At 42.9% G+C, this 18281-nt stretch overlaps 1 protein-coding gene across 1 annotated transcript in view; it reads right to left on the bottom strand.

Moving 5' to 3' along the window:
* The window catches only part of LOC135530244 (dedicator of cytokinesis protein 3-like), a 277860-nt gene that overhangs the window by 61427 nt on the left and 198152 nt on the right, over positions 1-18281 (bottom strand). The window contains 10 exon segments of the mRNA XM_064958601.1: positions 756-897; positions 1073-1177; positions 1670-1756; positions 7281-7429; positions 14790-14883; positions 15218-15278; positions 16650-16745; positions 16922-16948; positions 17389-17421; positions 17423-17454. Of these exon segments, the coding sequence (XP_064814673.1) occupies positions 756-897; positions 1073-1177; positions 1670-1756; positions 7281-7429; positions 14790-14883; positions 15218-15278; positions 16650-16745; positions 16922-16948; positions 17389-17421; positions 17423-17454 (826 nt within the window).

Genomic DNA, 18281 nt, shown 5'->3' with positions numbered 1-18281 from the left:
GAAAACCTGGTCAGACATAGACTCCAGGTGAATCCTGGTGAAAGCTATGATACCTTATTGATGTCACTTGTTAAATCCACTTCAATCAGTGTAGATGAAGGAGAGGAGACAGGTTAAAGAAGGATTTTTAATTCTTGAGACAATTGAGACATGGATTGTGTATGTGTGCCATTCAGAGTGTGAATGGACAAGACAAATGCCTTTAAACGGGGTGTGGTACTTAATATTAAGAAGGTGTTCCTAATAGTAGGCACCAGGCACACCGGTTTGTGTCAAGAACTGCAACGCCGCTGGGTTTTTCACGCTTCACAAAAGTTTCCCGCGTGTATCAAGTCTGGTCCACTACTACCCAAAGGACATTCAGCCAACTTGACACAACTGTGGGAATCATTGGAGTCAACTTGGGCCAGCATCCCTGGGGAACGCTTTCGACACCTTGTATAGTTCCTGCCCCGATGAATTGAGGCTGTTCTGAGGACAAAAAAAGGGGGGCACACACACACGCACGCACGCGCGGCAGGGTAGCCTAGTGGTGAGAGCGTTGGACTAGTAACCGGAAGGTTGCAAGTTCATATCCCCGAGCTGACAAGGTACAAATCTGTCGTTCTGCCCCTGAACAGGCAGTTAACCCGTCATTGAAAATAAGAATTTGTTCTTAACTGACTTGCCTAGTTAAATAAAGGTTAAAAAAAATAAAAAAAATAAAAACACACACACAGTACAGTTCCCATTCTCACTTTGTTTCAGAAGGATACACTGGGCATCACACTGTAAGATGGCCTCGTCTGGTTGATTAGGGTGCTGCATGGCAATGGCTTGTGGGAATTCTCCCAGCATCCTTTGCTGGAAGGCTTCAAGCCGTTCGTAGTCATGACCGCGGCAGACAAACTCCTTGTTCTAGTGGCACAACATGGAGCAAGTAAGAACCAGAATATTCAAAAGTATAAGGACATTGACTGTGTCTCAAATGACACCTTATTCCTTATGTATCTCTGGTCCGAAATAGTGCACTATCTAGGGTAGGGAATAGGATGTTATTTGAGATGTGCCCCATACAGTTGGATTGACTCACTCTTAGGAAGAAGGGGAACTTGCGTCCGTAGAAGCCCACCCTGAAGAACTCTGGCTCTAGACGTTGCTGCTCCATGATGCTGTCATAGTAAGCAGCTTCCATTTTCTGACCAAACACAATCGTTATTATGTTCTACAAAATAAACATGTTGCGCAATTCTCCCATTCACATCAACGGTGTATAGCTTGGTAACTCAAGTTAGGTTGCGACCTTAACCTTTCTCAATCAATCAATCAATCAATCAATCAATCAAATATATCTATAAAGACCCTTTTTTTTACATCAGCAGATGTCACAAAGTGCTTATACAGAAATCTAGCCTAAAACCCCACAATCTGCAGCGACTACAACATCTACTCACCCTAATCAATCAATCAATCAATCAATCAATCAATCAATCGATCAAATATATTTATAAAACCCTTTTGTGCTTATACAGAAACCCAGCCTAAAACCCCACAATCTGCAGCGACTACAACATCTACTCACCCTAATCAATCAATCAATCAATCAAATATATTTATAAAACCCTTTTGTGCTTATACAGAAACCCAGCCTAAAACCCCACAATCTGCAGCGACTACAACATCTACTCACCCTAATCCAGCTGAGGCTTTGGTAGTCGTATAATGTCTCATACTGGAAAGCCAGCTCTCTGCATAACGGTACCCCGTATTCCCAGCACTGGAGAAACACACAGAGCAAAATAAACAATCCCAGGGTGAAAATTGATCAGTCATTTGTTGGCTTTCAATAGGGACAAATACTGCTATTCATGGGTTTTGCACGTTGTGTCACAATGTCGTCATGAAGATTCTCTTTATTAATTATTGCTGCGTTCTACTCAATGCGTTCTCAATTGACACTGATGAAGATGTCATCATAATTACATTATAGTGGCTCGGGAAAACACGATGACATTTCAAAATGTTCTTGACAGTGTTGATGAAATAAAGGCATTTGCTGTGATCGTTGGTAGTTTAGACTGCGTAAATCTTGGTTGTATCTCTTCCATAGTTGGTGTTGTGAGGTGGTACCATTTGGAGGTGTTGATACCTTCGTAATTTTCACATCCAAAATCCTCGGCTGTCTAAGCGTTGACTTTTATTTCATTAAAGAAAACTCACGCCTGTTCCAAAGTTTTGGAGGTGTCAATGGGAGAATGATATTTGGTACTAAATCGGTCAGCAGGTGTCGCTCTTTTAAAAGGCAACTTTAAGGGTTATATATTGAGTCATGAAGGAGACAGGGAGATGGATTATACTTTTGGTAGAAGTCAACCACATTCAATTCATTGTTGTAAATACTTATGCTTCCAATAACAAGTCAAGTAGCTGTATTTTATTTAGGGACATTGAGAGGAAACTAAGTAAAATGATGTCTAAATATCCATTGGCCAAAGTCATATGGGCTGGAGATTTTAACACAGTATTACATGATAATCTAGATAGATGGCCTCCTGAGGACAGCAATTCTATTTGTGAGATAAGGAATATATGTCTAAGGTTAGGTGTTCTAGATATTTGGAGACATAAGAACCCAAGATAAGATTATGCTTACATGGAGTACCAAAGATTTATCTATACAATCCTGGCTGATATCTGAAGATTGATACAGTCTCCATTGAACCATCGATTTGAATAGACCACAAAGGGATCTCAATAAAGATAAATATGCATGGTTTGTCAAGCAAAAAAAAAGTTAGCAAAGGTTACTGGAAAATGAATAAGACTTTACTAGAGAATAAAGTATTTAAGAAGGAAGTAACAGGAATTATTGATAAATACTGGAATTGTGCCTGTGTTAGGACAACAACCACCCGAGCCACTGCCTGCTCACCCCGCTATCATCCAGAAGGCGAGGTCAGTACAGGTGCATCAAAGCTGGGACCGAGAGACTGAAAAACAGCTTCTATCTCAAGGCCATCAGACTGTTAAACAGCCATCACTAACATTGAGTGGCTGCTGCCAACATACTGACTCAAATCACAAGCCACTTTAAACAATGCCACTTCATATAATGTTTGCATACCCTACATTACTCATCTCATATGTATAAACTGTACTCGATACCATCCTCGATACCATCCACTGCATCTTGCCTATGCCATTCGGCCATCGCTCATCCATATATTTTATGTACATATTCTTATTCACTCCTTTACACTTGCGTGTATAAGGTAGTTGTTAGATACTTGTTAGATATTACTTCACGGTTGGAACTAGAAGCACAAGCATTTCGCTACACTCACATTAACATCTGCTAACCATGTGTATGTGACCAATACAATTTGATTTGGAAGTTACTGAGAGCTAATGAAATTTGATATAAGGCTTTTGGCTATTTCAATGGGGAAATAAATTGCTTGTGCCAAGAGAGAGAAAGAATATGACATCATAAAGGGAATAATGGATTATACTAACAAAAATGAACCAACTAATCAGGAATTACTGGAGCTATCATCATTACACATGCAGTTAGACTGTATCCTCGAGGAAAAGGCTCGGGGAGCGTTTGTAAGATCAAGAAGAAAATGGATGGAAGAGGGAGAGAAAAATACAGAATATTTCTTTAATTTAGAAAAAAGGACGAAAAGCAAAAAGACTTCCATATGTACATGAATGATTAATAATACTCCCAATGAAAATCCAAAAAGAAATCTCTCAGCATGTTGCCCTCAGAATCTGTATACATCAGCTCAGTCAACTTCCAATATGAATATTTTCTTAGATAATGTAGCAAACATTGCTAAGAAGATAGATAATGATTTCAGCGATTTTTGTGATGATGAGTTATTGAAATTGAGATAAAAGACTGTATTAAAAGCTTTAAGGGCAATAGGTCTCCTAGAAATGATGGTTTAATAAGGTGAGTTGTATAAAACATTCAATGATACATTGATTCCTTTCATTCTATGTTCCAAGAATCAATAGAACAAGGGGAGTTACCAGCTTCCTTAAAGCAAGGTGTAATTACTTTGATTCCCAAACCTAATAGGGATACTCTTTATATAGACAACTGGAGACCCATTAGCCTGTTGAATAATGATGGGAAATGATTTGCCCTTGTATTTGCTAAGAGGTTGAAACAAGGCTTGCATCATATAATTGATGAAGAACAATCTGGTTTTATGCATGGTCGACACATTAGTAATAACTTCAGGTTGATCTTAGATATGATTGACAAAAATGACCTCATCTGTGATGATAGTTGTCTTATGTTTGTTGATTTTTATAAAGCTTTTGACATGAGTTTATGTTCAAAGTTTATGTTCAAAGTTTATGTTCAAAGCAATACGTTTTGGGGGGTTTGGTGATTTTTTTTAAAAAGCAGGCCAAACTTTATATAGTGGTTGTACTTGCTCTGTAAAATTAGCTCACGGGACATCCCAAAGATTTGATATTGGGCATGGCATTAGGCAGGGCTGCCCAATAAGTCCATTTTTATTGGTTACTCAAATTATGGCCTTTCATATCAAGAAAGGGAATTTTCAAGGTGTTTCAGCACTTGGCAAGGAATTTAAACTATGTCAACTGGCTGATGATACCACCACATTTTTAAGAGACAGGAATGAGGTTTCTAAAGCAGTTTCCTGTATTGAAGACTTTTCCTTAGTTTCATGTTTGAAAATTAATATCGATAAGTCAGTCTTATTTCCACTCAAGGATTGTGTTTTAAAGGAAATATATGGTATCCCAATTAAAGACTTATCTTGGATTGTTATATGTAAGGATGAAAAACAAAGGAGTGACTTAAACTTTAACCCTATTATTGAGAAAACAAAGAAGAAGTTGAACATCTGGTTGCTGAGAGATATTTCGTTATACGGTCCACAGCTGAATGATTATCCAGATCGGTTTATGTCTCGTTAACACTTGAATCACCCCCAAAAATTGTAAAGGACTTAGATTCTATATAATTTTATTTGGTGGAACAAGCCTCACTATCTACGGAAAGATATTCTCACTAATACCCAAGAACAAGGAGGTATTGAGGTTCTAGATTTCAATACTCTAAATAATACTTTTAAAATAAATTGGATTCTGAAGTATGTTAAGAACCAGAACAGCATTTCCCTAAGTATTTATTTAACACTGTTGGTGGTTTAGAATTTTTGATTCCAAGTGGGGGTTGTATGTCTTTTAAATTCCTCTGTGGTTGATGTAAGTAACATAGATTTACATGAAAATATATTAATTGGCAATATTAACATCAAAGATAAATGTAGTAATAAACAGATTAGGAATATTGTTTGTGATACTACAATTCCCTCAGCATGATTATTTTGGTCAGATATCTATGGTGATATACAATGAGGGAAAGCATGGAAAATTGCTAACAAATATTGTATCAGTAACAAGGTAAAGTTTAATTTAAAATGTTACATAAAATTCATCCTGTGAAACATTACATTTAAGTCGTTTTGGAAAGATTCAAGCTGAATATTGACTATTAAATGTGATTTCTGTGGAATGGACAAGGAGACCATTTTTCATTCGTTTTTTTTTTATATATAGTATATTTTCTGGGATTGACATACAGAATTTTGTTACAAAGAAAAAAAGGACCGGTTGTACAATTTAATGGTTTTGATATAATCATTTATTTTCAGAAATTCTGGCATTGATAAAGATGTAGTATATTTAATTCAACTGCTAATAATATTAGGTACATTTCATATTCACAAATGCAAATGGTCTAATTCAAAACCAAACTTTTATCACTTAATTAATAATTAATAATATTAAATAAAATATATATATAAAATATTAAATTAATAATATTAAACAATATGGCTAATAATACTGTAACTAAAATGAAAAACAAAAAGGCAATTCAAACATGTTGTATTATCAATTAATATGATTTGTTTGTTTAGGATTCCTGGCCATGTAAATAGTTTGTATGTATGCTTGTTTGCATGAGACTATTCCTCTTTTGTTTGTTAATATTTGTTATTAAAATACAAAAAATAAAAGTGATTGCCTATATTGGCGATCAATTTACATTGAGAGGGGCGATTTAAAGGGAAAGTCTTGAAATGAATGAAAACAGGAAGAGATTTTCTTCGCGGATCGTGTCTCCTAGATATCCTGTTACCTTGATAAAGCTATATGTCACGTTCTGACCTTTATTTCCTTTGTTTTGTCATTATTTAGTATGGTCAGGGCGTGAGTTGGGGTGGGCAGTCTATGTTTGTTTTTCTATGATTTGGGTATTTCTATGTTTCGGCCTAGTATGGTTCTCAATCAGAGGCATGTGTCATTAGTTGTCTCTGATTGAGAATCATACTTAGGTAACCTGGGTTTCACTGTGTGTTTGTGGGTGATTGTTCCTGTCTCTGTGTTTGCACCAGATAGGGCAGTTTAGGTTTTCACACGTTTATTGTTTTTGTTAGTCTAGTTTTTTCTTTATTAAAGAACCATGAATAGAAACCACGCTGCATTTTGGTCCTCCTCTCTTCCAACTCAAGACAACCGTTACACTATTCTTAGCTTTGTAAATACATATATATTTAGTCCCTATTTATTTTTGTATTCAGTGGATTTCATTTAGAAAAAGCCCATGTTTTCACTCACGAACTTGCAGCCACTAGCTCGTCAGTTGAAGTCTGAAGTTAGTGCGGAGCAGCGTCACAGAGTTCTATTGAGCAGCGTCACAGAGTTCTATTGAGCAGCGTCACAGAGTTCTATTGAGCAGCGTCACAGAGTTCTATTGAGCAGCGTCACGGAGTTCTATTGAGCAGCGTCACGGAGTTCTATTGAGCAGCGTCACGGAGTTCTATTGAGCAGCGTCACGGAGTTCTATTGAACAGCGTCACAGAGTTCTATTGAACAGCGTCACAGAGTTCTATTGAGCAGCGTCACACGGTTCTATTGAGCAGCGTCACACGGTTCTATTGAGCAGCGTCACATGTTGATGACGTTCCATAGACTCTAAACATGCTACATTCTCAGAGTAAATATTTTGTAACATTTGACCCCTACATGATAGAGACATGAGGGTTGGACTATTGTTTTTTTCTGACATAATGCTCTATTAAATGGGCACATAAACCTTGACTTAATTCATACTTTTATGGGTGAACACCCTAGATTATGAGAAACGATTGATGACAGTTGATTTCCATTTGTGTTCTCTCACCTACAATGTTCTTGTTGAAGTAGTGGATGACATTCCTGTGTTTTCCAGTATATATTCCACTTACCTTTCCCTTGTTGAAGTAGTGGATGACCTTGCGACTGAGGCCCTCTTTGCGATGCCACTCGCTCTGGGCTGGGTAGTGGAGGAACTCCCTTAGAGGCCTCTCTTCCCAATGCAGTAGCTCCCAGTACAACAGCAGGGTGAACGCAGCCTCTGTAGAGTAACATTTAGTCAAACATATCGTTTATATACGTCACTAGGAACAACATATAGCTGGGTAGTGTAAGAACTCCCTTAGAGGCCTCTCTTCCCAATGCAGTAGCTCCCAGTACAACAGCAGGGTGAACGCAGCCTCTGTAGAGTAACATTTAGTCAAACATATCGTTTATAAACGTCACTAGGAACAACATATAGCCGGGTAGTGCAGGAACTCCCTCAGTACAGTAGCTCCGAGTAAAACAGTAGGGTAAATGGAGAGCTACATACTATGTATAGTTCATACAGTACTTCATTGGGAACAACAGCTCCAAGTTCAGCAGCAGGGGGAAAACAGTCCCTGTAGAACTATAGAAATAGAGTTATTAGACATTCCCTTTCAAGTTGGGTGGATATGAAGCCATATTGACTGTACTCATGGGGAGTAGAGCATTTTGATGTGTAATATTCATTTATTTATTGAACAATTATTTAACCAGGCAAGTCAGTTAAGAACACGTTCTTATTTACAAGCATGGCAATGTTAAAAGTGCATGCTATTTCAGTTATATTAGAGTACTAATGTTGCAAAGGGAAGGTAGAAACTACTAGAATGTTGGTATCTTTCGAGGATTTTATGTAATCTGTCACAAGACATCTAGTGGTTATTTTTGGGTACTTCAGATTATCACTGGTGTCTGTAATTATCTCTGGCCCTATGTTTGGCCTTATGACACGCATCTTATCACACATAAAATGTATGAAATAATATGATTTTAAAATAAAGAAAAACAATATCCTAAATACAAAACCATCAACTTAGGTACTGGACTTCCTGACGGGCCGCCCCCAGGTGGTGAGGGTAGGTAACAACATCTCCACCCCGCTGATCCTCAACACTGGGGCCCCACAAGGGTGCGTTCTGAGCCCTCTCCTGTACTCCCTGTTCACCCACGACTGCGTGGCCATGCACGCCTCCAACTCAATCATCAAGTTTGCAGACGACACTACAGTGGTAGGCTTGATTACCAACAACGACGAGACGGCCGACAGGGAGGAGGTGAGGGCCCTTGGAGTGTGGTGTCAGGAAAATAACCTCACACTCAACGTCAACAAAACAAGAGATGATCGTGGACTTTAGGAAACAGCAGAGGGAGGCGAGGAAGCGCCTCTTCAACCTCATGAGGCTGAAGAAATTTGTCTTGTCACCAAAAACACTCACAAACTTCTACAGATGCACAATCGAGAGCATCCTGTCGGGGCTGTATCACTGCCTGGTACAGCAACTGCTCCGCCCTCAACAAGTCTCTCCAGAGGGTAGTGTGGTCTGCACAACGCATCACCGGGGGCAAACTACCTGCCTGCCCTCCAGGACACCTACACCACCCGATGTCATAGGAAGGCCATAAAGATCATTAAGGACAACAACCACCCGAGCCACTGCCTGTTCACCCCGCTATCATCCAGAAGGCGAGGTCAGTACAGGTGCATCAAAACAGGGACCGAGAGACTGAAAAACAGCTTCTATCTCAAGGCCATCAGACTGTTAAACAGCCATCACTAACATTGAGTGGCTGCTGCCAACACACTGACTCAACTCTAGACACTTTAATAATGTAAACATTTGATGTAATAAATGTATCACTAGCCAGTTTAAACAATGCCACTTCATATAATGTTTACATACCCTACATTACTCATCTCATATGTATATACTGTACTCTATACCATCTCCTGCATCTTGCCTATGCCGTTCGGCCATCGCTCATCCATATATTTTTATGTACATATTCTTACTCATTCCTTTACACTTGCGTGTATAAGGTAGTTGTGAAATTGTTAGGTTAGATTACTCGTTGGTTATTACTGCATTGTCGGAACTAGAAGCACAAGCATTCGCCTCACTCGCATTAAAATCTGCTCACCATGTGTATGTGACAAATACAATTTGATTTGAATTGAATGTCATTGGTCTTAAATATTAGGGTTTCAGCATGAAATATGCTTTATAAAGAATATATACATTTTTTACAACTTTTATACAGTTCACTATGTCAATATGTATTTGTTGTCAAAGTTTCGGTTGTGAGCTGTCAGGACCCGGTTTCGAACCTGGGTCTCCGGAGTGAGAAACAGTCACTTAACCAACTGAGCCACGAATAGACAGCAGAACCCAGAAGATGAGGCAGACACAGCAGTACTTAAGACGGTGTATTTAATAAAGAAAAAATCCTAAAATGCAAAAAAATGGCAAATCCAAAAGGTGGTAGGAAAAACACAAAAAGACCTCAAAAGAAACTCACCAAAAAATAAACAAAAAACAGAATACCACAAGAACTTCACCCGGAATCGACAAGAGTACACAGAACACTAGGGCAGGGTGCTAACATACAAACACAGAGCACAGAACTGAGGGAAACAAAGGGTTTAAATACAATCAGGGGAAACGAGACACAGGTGCAAATAATAATGGGGATCAAGGGAAAAACATAGGGACAAAAAGCACAATGGGGACATCTACTGACCAAAACCCGGAACAACCCTGGCCAAATCCTGACAGAATCCCCCCTAGGAACGGCTCCTGACATTCCTACCAGCTCTCTCAGGGTGGAGGGCCCTGAACTGACGAATGAGGTCAGGGTCCAGGATGTCTTTGGCAGGAACCCAGGAGCGCTCCTCAGGACCGTAGCCTTCCCAGTCCACCAGATACTGCCAGGACCGCTGCACCCGGCGGGAATCCAGTATCCGGTGGACGGTATAAGCCGGCTGGCCTCCAATGACACGAGGCGGAGGGGGAGGTCTGTCTGCCGGGACAAGGGGAGAAAAAACAACAGGTTTTAACAATGACACATGAAATGTGGGATTAATCTTAAGGGATCTGGGTAAGTGTAGGCGATAAGAAACTGGGTTAACTCTCCTGGCAACCTTGAAGGGACCGATGTATTTTGGGACAGCTTGCGAGACTCCACCCGTAGAGGTAAGTCTCTTGTGGAGAGCCAGACTCTCTGGCCGGGGCGCAGGGTAGGCCCGGGACGGCGCGTCTGTTGGCTTGTTGTTGATACCTCTGTGAGGAACGCATCAGATTAAGACGGGTCTTCCTCCACATAAGCCGACAGCGTCTGACGAACCTCAAGGCTGAAGGCACTCTGACTTTTGCCTCCTGGTCCGGGAACAATGGAGGAGCATAGCCAAACTGACACTCGTGCGGGGACATACCAGTGGAGGAGGAGCGCAAGGTGTTGTGCGCGTATTCGGCCCAAACAATAAAGGATGACCATGTGGACGGGTTGTCACGAGTCATACATCGGAGGGTGGTTTCCAGCTCTTGATTCATCCTCTCTGTTTGGCCGTTGGACTCCGGATGGTACCCTGAAGATAGACTGGCAGAAGCCCCCATGAGTTGGCAGAAGGCCTTCCAAAACCTTGAGGCGAACTGGGGACCTCTGTCAGAAACCACATCTTGAGGAATGCCGAAGACTCGGAACACATGATTAATTACCAACTCAGCCGTTTCCTTGGCAGAAGGTAACTTAGTCAGAGGGACGAACCTGGCCGCCTTTGAAAACCTGTCGATTATGACTAGGATAGTAGTATTGCCATGGGATGGAGGAAGTCCAGTAATAAAGTCCAATGAGATATGGGACCAGGGTCTGTGGGGAACAGGTAAAGGGTGAAGGAGTCCTTGAGGGCGGAGGTGAGAAGATTTGCCCTGGCAGCACACGGGGCAGGCATTGACGAAAGTGGCAACGTCTTCTCTTATGGTAGGCCACCAGAACTTACGCTGGATGAACTCCAAGGTGCGACCTACGCCCGGATGACAGGTGAGGCGAGAGGAGTGCCCCCACAGAAGGACCTGAGTCCTCACTGCCTTGGGGACAAACAACCGATTGGCAGGGCCTCCTTTAGGGTCCGGTTCGCTAGCTTGAGCACGTCTCACGGTATCCTCAACTTGCCACGAGATCGGAGCCACAATCTTAGCAGCAGGAAGGACAGGCATGTCCGTGTCATCTCGAATGGCAGGAGCGTAGACTCGGGACAGGGCATCCGGTTTGAGATTCTTCGACCCGGGCCGATAGGTGAGGATAAACTGGAATCGATTGAAGAAAAGAGACCATCTAGCTTGTCTAGAGTTCAATCGCTTCGCCTGCTGGATATACTCCAGATTTTTGTGGTCCGTAAGCACTTGAAACGGGTGAGAAGCCCCCTCGAGCCAGTGTCTCCATTCCTTCAATGCCATCTTAACCGCTAGGAGTTCACGATCCCCCACATCGTAGTTCCTCTCAGTCGGGGTAAGCCGGTGTGAGAAGAAAGCGCACGGATGAAGCTTCTTGTCTTCACCTCTCTGAGACAGGACAGCTCCAACACCAACCTCTGATGCGTCTACCTCCACCACAAATGGTTCATCCGTAGTCGGTAGTATCAGGATGGGAGCAGAGAGGACGCGCTGCTTGAGTCCTTGGAAGGCCGTCTCAGCTTCTCTTCCCACAAAACCTTGCATTGCCACCTTTGGTTAAAGCTGAGAGAGGAGCTGCCACCAAACTGAAGTTCTTGATGAACTTGCGGTAAAAGTTTGTGAAGCCCAGGAAACGCTGAACATCTTAACGGATTTGGGGGTGGGCCAATCCGCTACCGCCCCTACCTTCCTAGGGTCCATTTGAACTCGACCGGGTTCCACTACAAATCCCAGGAATTGTACTCGGGATGAATGGAATTCACATTTTTCCGGCTTAACGTACAGATGGCTGTCCAGGAGGCGTTTGAGTACTTGTCTGACATGCTTAGTGTGTTCTTGAAGGGAGCTCGAAAGATGAGGATGTCATCCAAGTAAACGAACACAAATATGTTAAGCATATCCCTAAGCACATCGTTTATGAGCGCTTGGAACACCGCTGGGGCGTTGGTCAGGCCGAAGGGCATCACCAAGTATTCATAGTGACCAGTAGGCGTGTTGAAAGCGGTCTTCCACTAAATCACCAGGTCTGATCCGCACAAGATGGTATGCGTTCCGCAGGTCAAGCTTAGTGAAAACAACCGCTTCCTGGAGCAGCTCGAAGGCTGTGGCCATAAGGGGTAGCGGGTAACGGTTACGGACGGTTATGTCATTGAGTCCCCGGTAGTCGATGCAAGGATGTAATCCACCATCTTTCTTGGCCACAAAGAAAAACCCTGCTCCCGCCGGGGGAGGTTGATGGACGCATGAGGCCTGCTTCCAGAGAGTCCTTGATGTAGGTATCCATAGCAGCTCGTTCGGGTGGAGATAGGGAAAAGATCCGACCCCTGGGGGCAAGTGCCCGGAAACAGGTCGATGGGGCAATCGTAAGATCTATGGGGTGGTAGCATGGTGGCCCTCTGTTTGCTAAACACCAGTTTGAGGTCATGGTAACACTCGGGAACTCGGGTCAGGTCGATGGATTCTAAAGACTCGGGAGTAGAACTCGGGGAATTCTGGAAAATACAAGTAGCTTGGCACGTAGGACCCCACTGCTTGATAGTGCCCACAGACCAGTCGATGTGAGGGTTATGGCTGTGAAGCCAGGGGTATCCAAGGACGAGAGGGAACTCGGAACAGGAGATCAAATGAAAGTTCATCAATTCCTGGTGTTGTGAAACTGAAAGTCTCAAGGAGGTAGTGACATGAGTGACAAGTCCAGATCCCAAAGGGCTTCCATCCAATGTAGTAACCCTCATGGGGTCACTTAGAAGTTCAGAGGGAACGCCATTCTCCTTCGCCCAGACACCATCCATGAAGTTACCTGCGGCTCCAGAGTCTACCAAGGCTTGAAGGTGAAGCTTGTGGTTGTCCCAGGAGAGGGTGACTGGAATGAGCAGACGGGAGTTGGACGGATGGGAGGAGGTTATGTTTCCCGTTACAATTCCCCCGGTCTGTACGGGACAGAGCGTTTCCCTGGAGCCCGGGACACGTGGAACGGAAATGGCCCGGTTTGCCGCAATATAGACAGCGTCGCTCCCTCATCCGGCGGTCTCTCTCAGCCTGGGAGATGCGTCCAATCTGCATGGGTTCCGGTGGAGCCAGCGATGATAAAGGTGGGGACTCGGAGCTGGGACTTATAGGGGCTAGAGGTCTACGGTTGAGTTCTCTCTCTCAGACGCTGGTCAATGCGTGAGGCCAACTTGATCAGGGACTCGAGATTGTCCGGTGGTTCCCGAGTGGCCAGTTCATCTTGGATAGTGTCGGAAAGGCCTTTCAGAAAGCACACCGTGAGCGCCTCGTTGTTACAGCCACTCGCTGCTGCCACCGTGCGGAACTGGATGGCATAGTCCGTCACGCTGCGCCAACCTTGATGGAAATAATAATGGGGATCAAGGGAAAAACATAGGGACAAAAAGCACAATGGGGACATCTACTGACCAAAACCCGGAACAACCCTGGCCAAATCCTGACAGAGGCCAGTTGGACGTCAAATTCCATGATGTTGTAGGCGGTTTATGAACATTGAATTCTCTGGCAACAGCTCTGGTGGACATTCCTGCAGTCAGCATGCCAATTGCACACAATGTATATCGACTCTTTCTTCTTTTCGACTGTGTTCTTGACTTGTTTATTGTTTACTCCATGTGTAACTCTGTGTTGTTGTCTGTTCACACTGCTATGCTTTATCTTGGCCAGGTCGCAGTTGTAAATGAGAACTTGTTCTCAACTAGCCTACCTGGTTAAATAAAGGTGAAATAAAATAAAATAAAATAAAAATTCCTCCAAAACATGAGACATTTACGGCATTGTGTTGTTTGACAAAACTGCACATTTTAGAGTGCCCTTATACTGTCCCCCAGCACAAGGTGCACAAACACGGACGTAAAACAAATCTCTGGGATATTTTATTTCAGCTCAGGAAACACGGGACCTGTTACATGTTACATTTTATATTTTTGTTCAGTGTGAATAACAAAAACAAAACAAAAATATTCAAGTATAAATCCACCACATTTTTGATAGATTGACATAGATTTTCAGTTTTTTTTTTTAACCAAAAGTACTGAAGATTTCGGTAACTTTCGTCAATTACAGGTAGCTTAGCAACCCTAGCGAGTACACTCTTCCCCTTTGTGACTGAATAGGTTTGTGTGTGAGTATCATACCTGTGTAGTAGGTCAGCCTGGAGGTGCATGTCACACAGCTGGTGGATGTTGTATTACCTGTGTAGTTCTCAGCCTGAGGTGCATGTCACACAGCTTGTGGACGTTGTATTACCTGTGTAGTTCTCAGCCTGGAGGTGCATGTCACACAGCTTGTGGATGTTGTATTACCTGTGTAGTTCTCAGCCTGGAGGTGCATGCAACACAGCTTGTGGATGTTGTATTACCTGTGTAGTTCTCAGCCTGGAGGAGCATGTCACACAGCTGGTGGATGTTGTATTACCTGTGTAGTTCTCAGCCTGGAGGTGCATGTCACACAGCTTGTGGATATAGCGGATGTACATCTCCTCCTTGTTGATCTCTGACTTGTAGAAGTTCTAGGGAACAAACAGACACAATATATTAAAAACAAGACAAACCCTTTACACCACTATCTCAGGATGGCAGTGTGACAGGTTGTGGGCTGTTTACCAACAGGTTGACAGTACAGCCAGAGTCTATAGTATCTTACCAACAGGTTGACAGTACAGCCAGAGTCTATAGTATCTTACCAACAGGTTGACAGTACAGACAGAGTCTATAGTATCTTACCAACAGGTTGACAGTACAGACAGAGTCTACAGTGTCTTACCAACAGGTTGACAGTACAGACAGAGTCTACAGTGTCTTACCAACAGGTTGACAGTACAGACAGAGTCTACAGTGTCTTACCAACAGGTTGACAGTACAGCCAATCTTCTTGTTCTCTGTCTCGTCTCCTTTCATGCAGTCTCTAAACAGAGAGAGGAACCGGTCCAGTTATTGGTGAATAGTAATGAATAGTAATAGTAATGAATAGTATCTCATCTGGAGAACTATCTATCTCGTCTGGAGACCCATCTATCTCGTCTGGAGACCCATCTATCTCGCCTGGAGACCTATCTATCTCGCCTGGAGACCTATCTATCTCGCCTGGAGACCTATCTATCTCGTCTGGAGACCTATCTATCTCGTCTGGAGACCTATCTATCTCGTCTGGAGACCTATCTATCTCGCCTGAAGACCTATCTATCTCGTCTGGAGACCTATCTCGCCTGGAGACCCATCTATCTCGTCTGGAGACTTATCTATCTCGTCTGGAGACTTATCTCGTCTGGAGACCCATCTATCTCGTCTGGAGAACTCTCTCGCCTGGAGACCTATCTATCTAGTCTGGAGACCTATCTATCTAGTCTGGAGACCTATCTATCTCGTCTGGAGACCTATCTATCTTGTCTGGAGACCTATCTATCTAGTCTGGAGACCTATCTCGTCTGGAGACCTATCTATCTAGTCTGGAGACCTATCTATCTAGTCTGGAGACCTATCTATCTTGTCTGGAGACCTATCTAGTCTGGAGACCTATCTATCTCGTCTGGAGACCTATCTATCTCGCCTGGAGACCTATCTATCTCGTCTGGAGACCTATCTCGCCTGGAGACCCATCTATCTCGTCTGGAGACTTATCTATCTCGTCTGGAGACTTATCTCGTCTGGAGACCCATCTATCTCGTCTGGAGAACTATCTCGCCTGGAGACCTATCTATCTCGTCTGGAGACCTATCTATCTCGTCTGGAGACCTATCTATCTCGTCTGCAGACCCATCTATCTCGCCTGGAGAACTATTTATCTCGTCTGGAGACCTATCTATCTCGTCTGGAGACCTATCTATCTCGTCTGGAGACCTATCTATCTCGTCTGGAGACTTATCTCGTCTGGAAACCTATCTATCTCGTCTGGAGACCTATCTATCTCGTCTGGAGACTTATCTCGTCTGGAGACCTATCTATCTCGGAGACCTATCTATCTCGCCTGGAGACTATCTATCTAGTCTGGAGACCTATCTATCTCATCTGGAGACCTATCTATCTAGTCTGGAGACCTATCTATCTAGTCTGGAGACCTATCTATCTAGTCTGGAGACCTATCTATCTAGTCTGGAGACCTATCTAGTCTGGAGACCTATCTCATCTGGAGACCTATCTATCTAGTCTGGAGACCTATCTCGTCTGGAGACCTATCTATCTAGTCTGGAGACCTATCTAGTCTGGAGACCTATCTATCTAGTCTGGAGACCTATCTAGTCTGGAGACCTATCTAGTCTGGAGACCTATCTCGTCTCACCTGTAGTCCAGCAGACGTTCCATCAACCGTGTGACAGAGGTGACGAAGGAGATCCCCGTCTCCCTCCACGTCTCTTGCTCAATCTTCTCCAGCAGACTGGAGACAAAGACACACACAAACGCCTTATCAATCAATACCACCAAGGGCCTAGGTTTTGAGTGATCGCTGTGAGTACATCATTCGACAGGACGTAGAGAGGAGTTAGTGGCAGTAGGCCGTCAGAGCTGTGTTATCTTACCTGGGGTAAGGCCCAAAGAGCTGTGTTATCTTACCTGGGGTAAGGGCCAAAGAGCTGGGTTCTAATCCCACACGCAGCAGAAAGAGGAGCCAAGCAAATGCAATGTTATGAACGTAGGAGGTAAAGACATGTTGATCATTGCAGGTAGAAACCAACAGGTTAGATCCAACACACAGCGTTATCAAGGTAGCAGGTAGAAACCAACAGGTTAGATCCAACACACAGCGTTATCAAGGTAGCGGGTAGAAACCAACAGGTTAGATCCAACACACAGCGTTATCAAGGTAGCAGGTAGAAACCAACAGGTTGTGTGTTGGGTGTGTGTGCGCTGGTGTTTTGATGTGTGCGCGCTGGGGTTGGTGCGTGTGTGTGTTTGTGTGTATGTGTGTGTGTGTGTGTGTGTGTGTGTGTGTGTGTGTGTGTGTAGTGTGTGTTGTGTGTGTGTAGTGTGTGTTGTGTGTGTGTGTGTGTGTGTGTGTGTGTAGATATTCCTCTACTTACAGCAGGCTGAAAAGTTCTCGGTGTTCTGTGTTTGCTGTCCAGCTTGTCTATCAGCTCTGCCTCCACCTACACAGAACAGTGTGAATAAGCCACTGTGTAACACAGGGTGGAGCGAGAGAGAAGGCAAACTTTAAATCTCACTCTCTAACGGACGTCAAACCTGGTAAAAAACATTTATTCCCGTCAATATGCCATGTGTGTCCACGACTGCATGAAGAGCGTAGAAAATATTGTGTGTGTGTGTGTACTGTGTGTGTGTGTGTAGATATTAGAAGAAACCTACCTCTACTGTAATTACAGCAGGCTGAATAGTTCTGTAATATACATGTAGTTAGTTCTGTAATATACAGTTCTCTGTATATACTTTCAAACCCCTACAGACACCAGACTGTCCAAACCTTGTCTATCAGCTCTGCCTCCACCTACACAGAACAGTGTAATATAAAGTTAAGCCACTGTTTCCTCTACCGTTATCAAACACAGTATATACATGTAGTTGGAGACCTACTGTAATATACATGAGAAGGCAAACTTTAAATGTAGTTCATCTCTCTAACGGATGTCAAACCTGGTCAAAAAAAACATTTATTCCTACTGTAATATCAATATGCCATAAACGCTCTGTATATACGTTAGAAGAAACAACTGCATGAATCAAACCGCATTATAATTTTAGACCAAAAATATTGTATGTGAAAGAAATGGATGTAATATATACATGTGAAAGAGAAACCCCCCTTTACCTACTGTAATATACATGTAGTTAGATCAAACCTACTGTAATATACATGTAGTTAGATCAAACCTACTGTAATATGCATGCAGTTAGATCAGACCTACTGTAATATACATGTAGTTAGATCATACCTACTGTAATATACATGTAGTTAGAT

The sequence above is a fragment of the Oncorhynchus masou genome, chromosome 5, assembly GCF_036934945.1.
Source record: "Oncorhynchus masou masou isolate Uvic2021 chromosome 5, UVic_Omas_1.1, whole genome shotgun sequence".
Taxonomy (NCBI): domain Eukaryota; kingdom Metazoa; phylum Chordata; class Actinopteri; order Salmoniformes; family Salmonidae; genus Oncorhynchus; species Oncorhynchus masou.
Note: the sequence above shows the minus strand (reverse complement) of the source record. Positions and strands in the feature narration are given on the sequence as shown.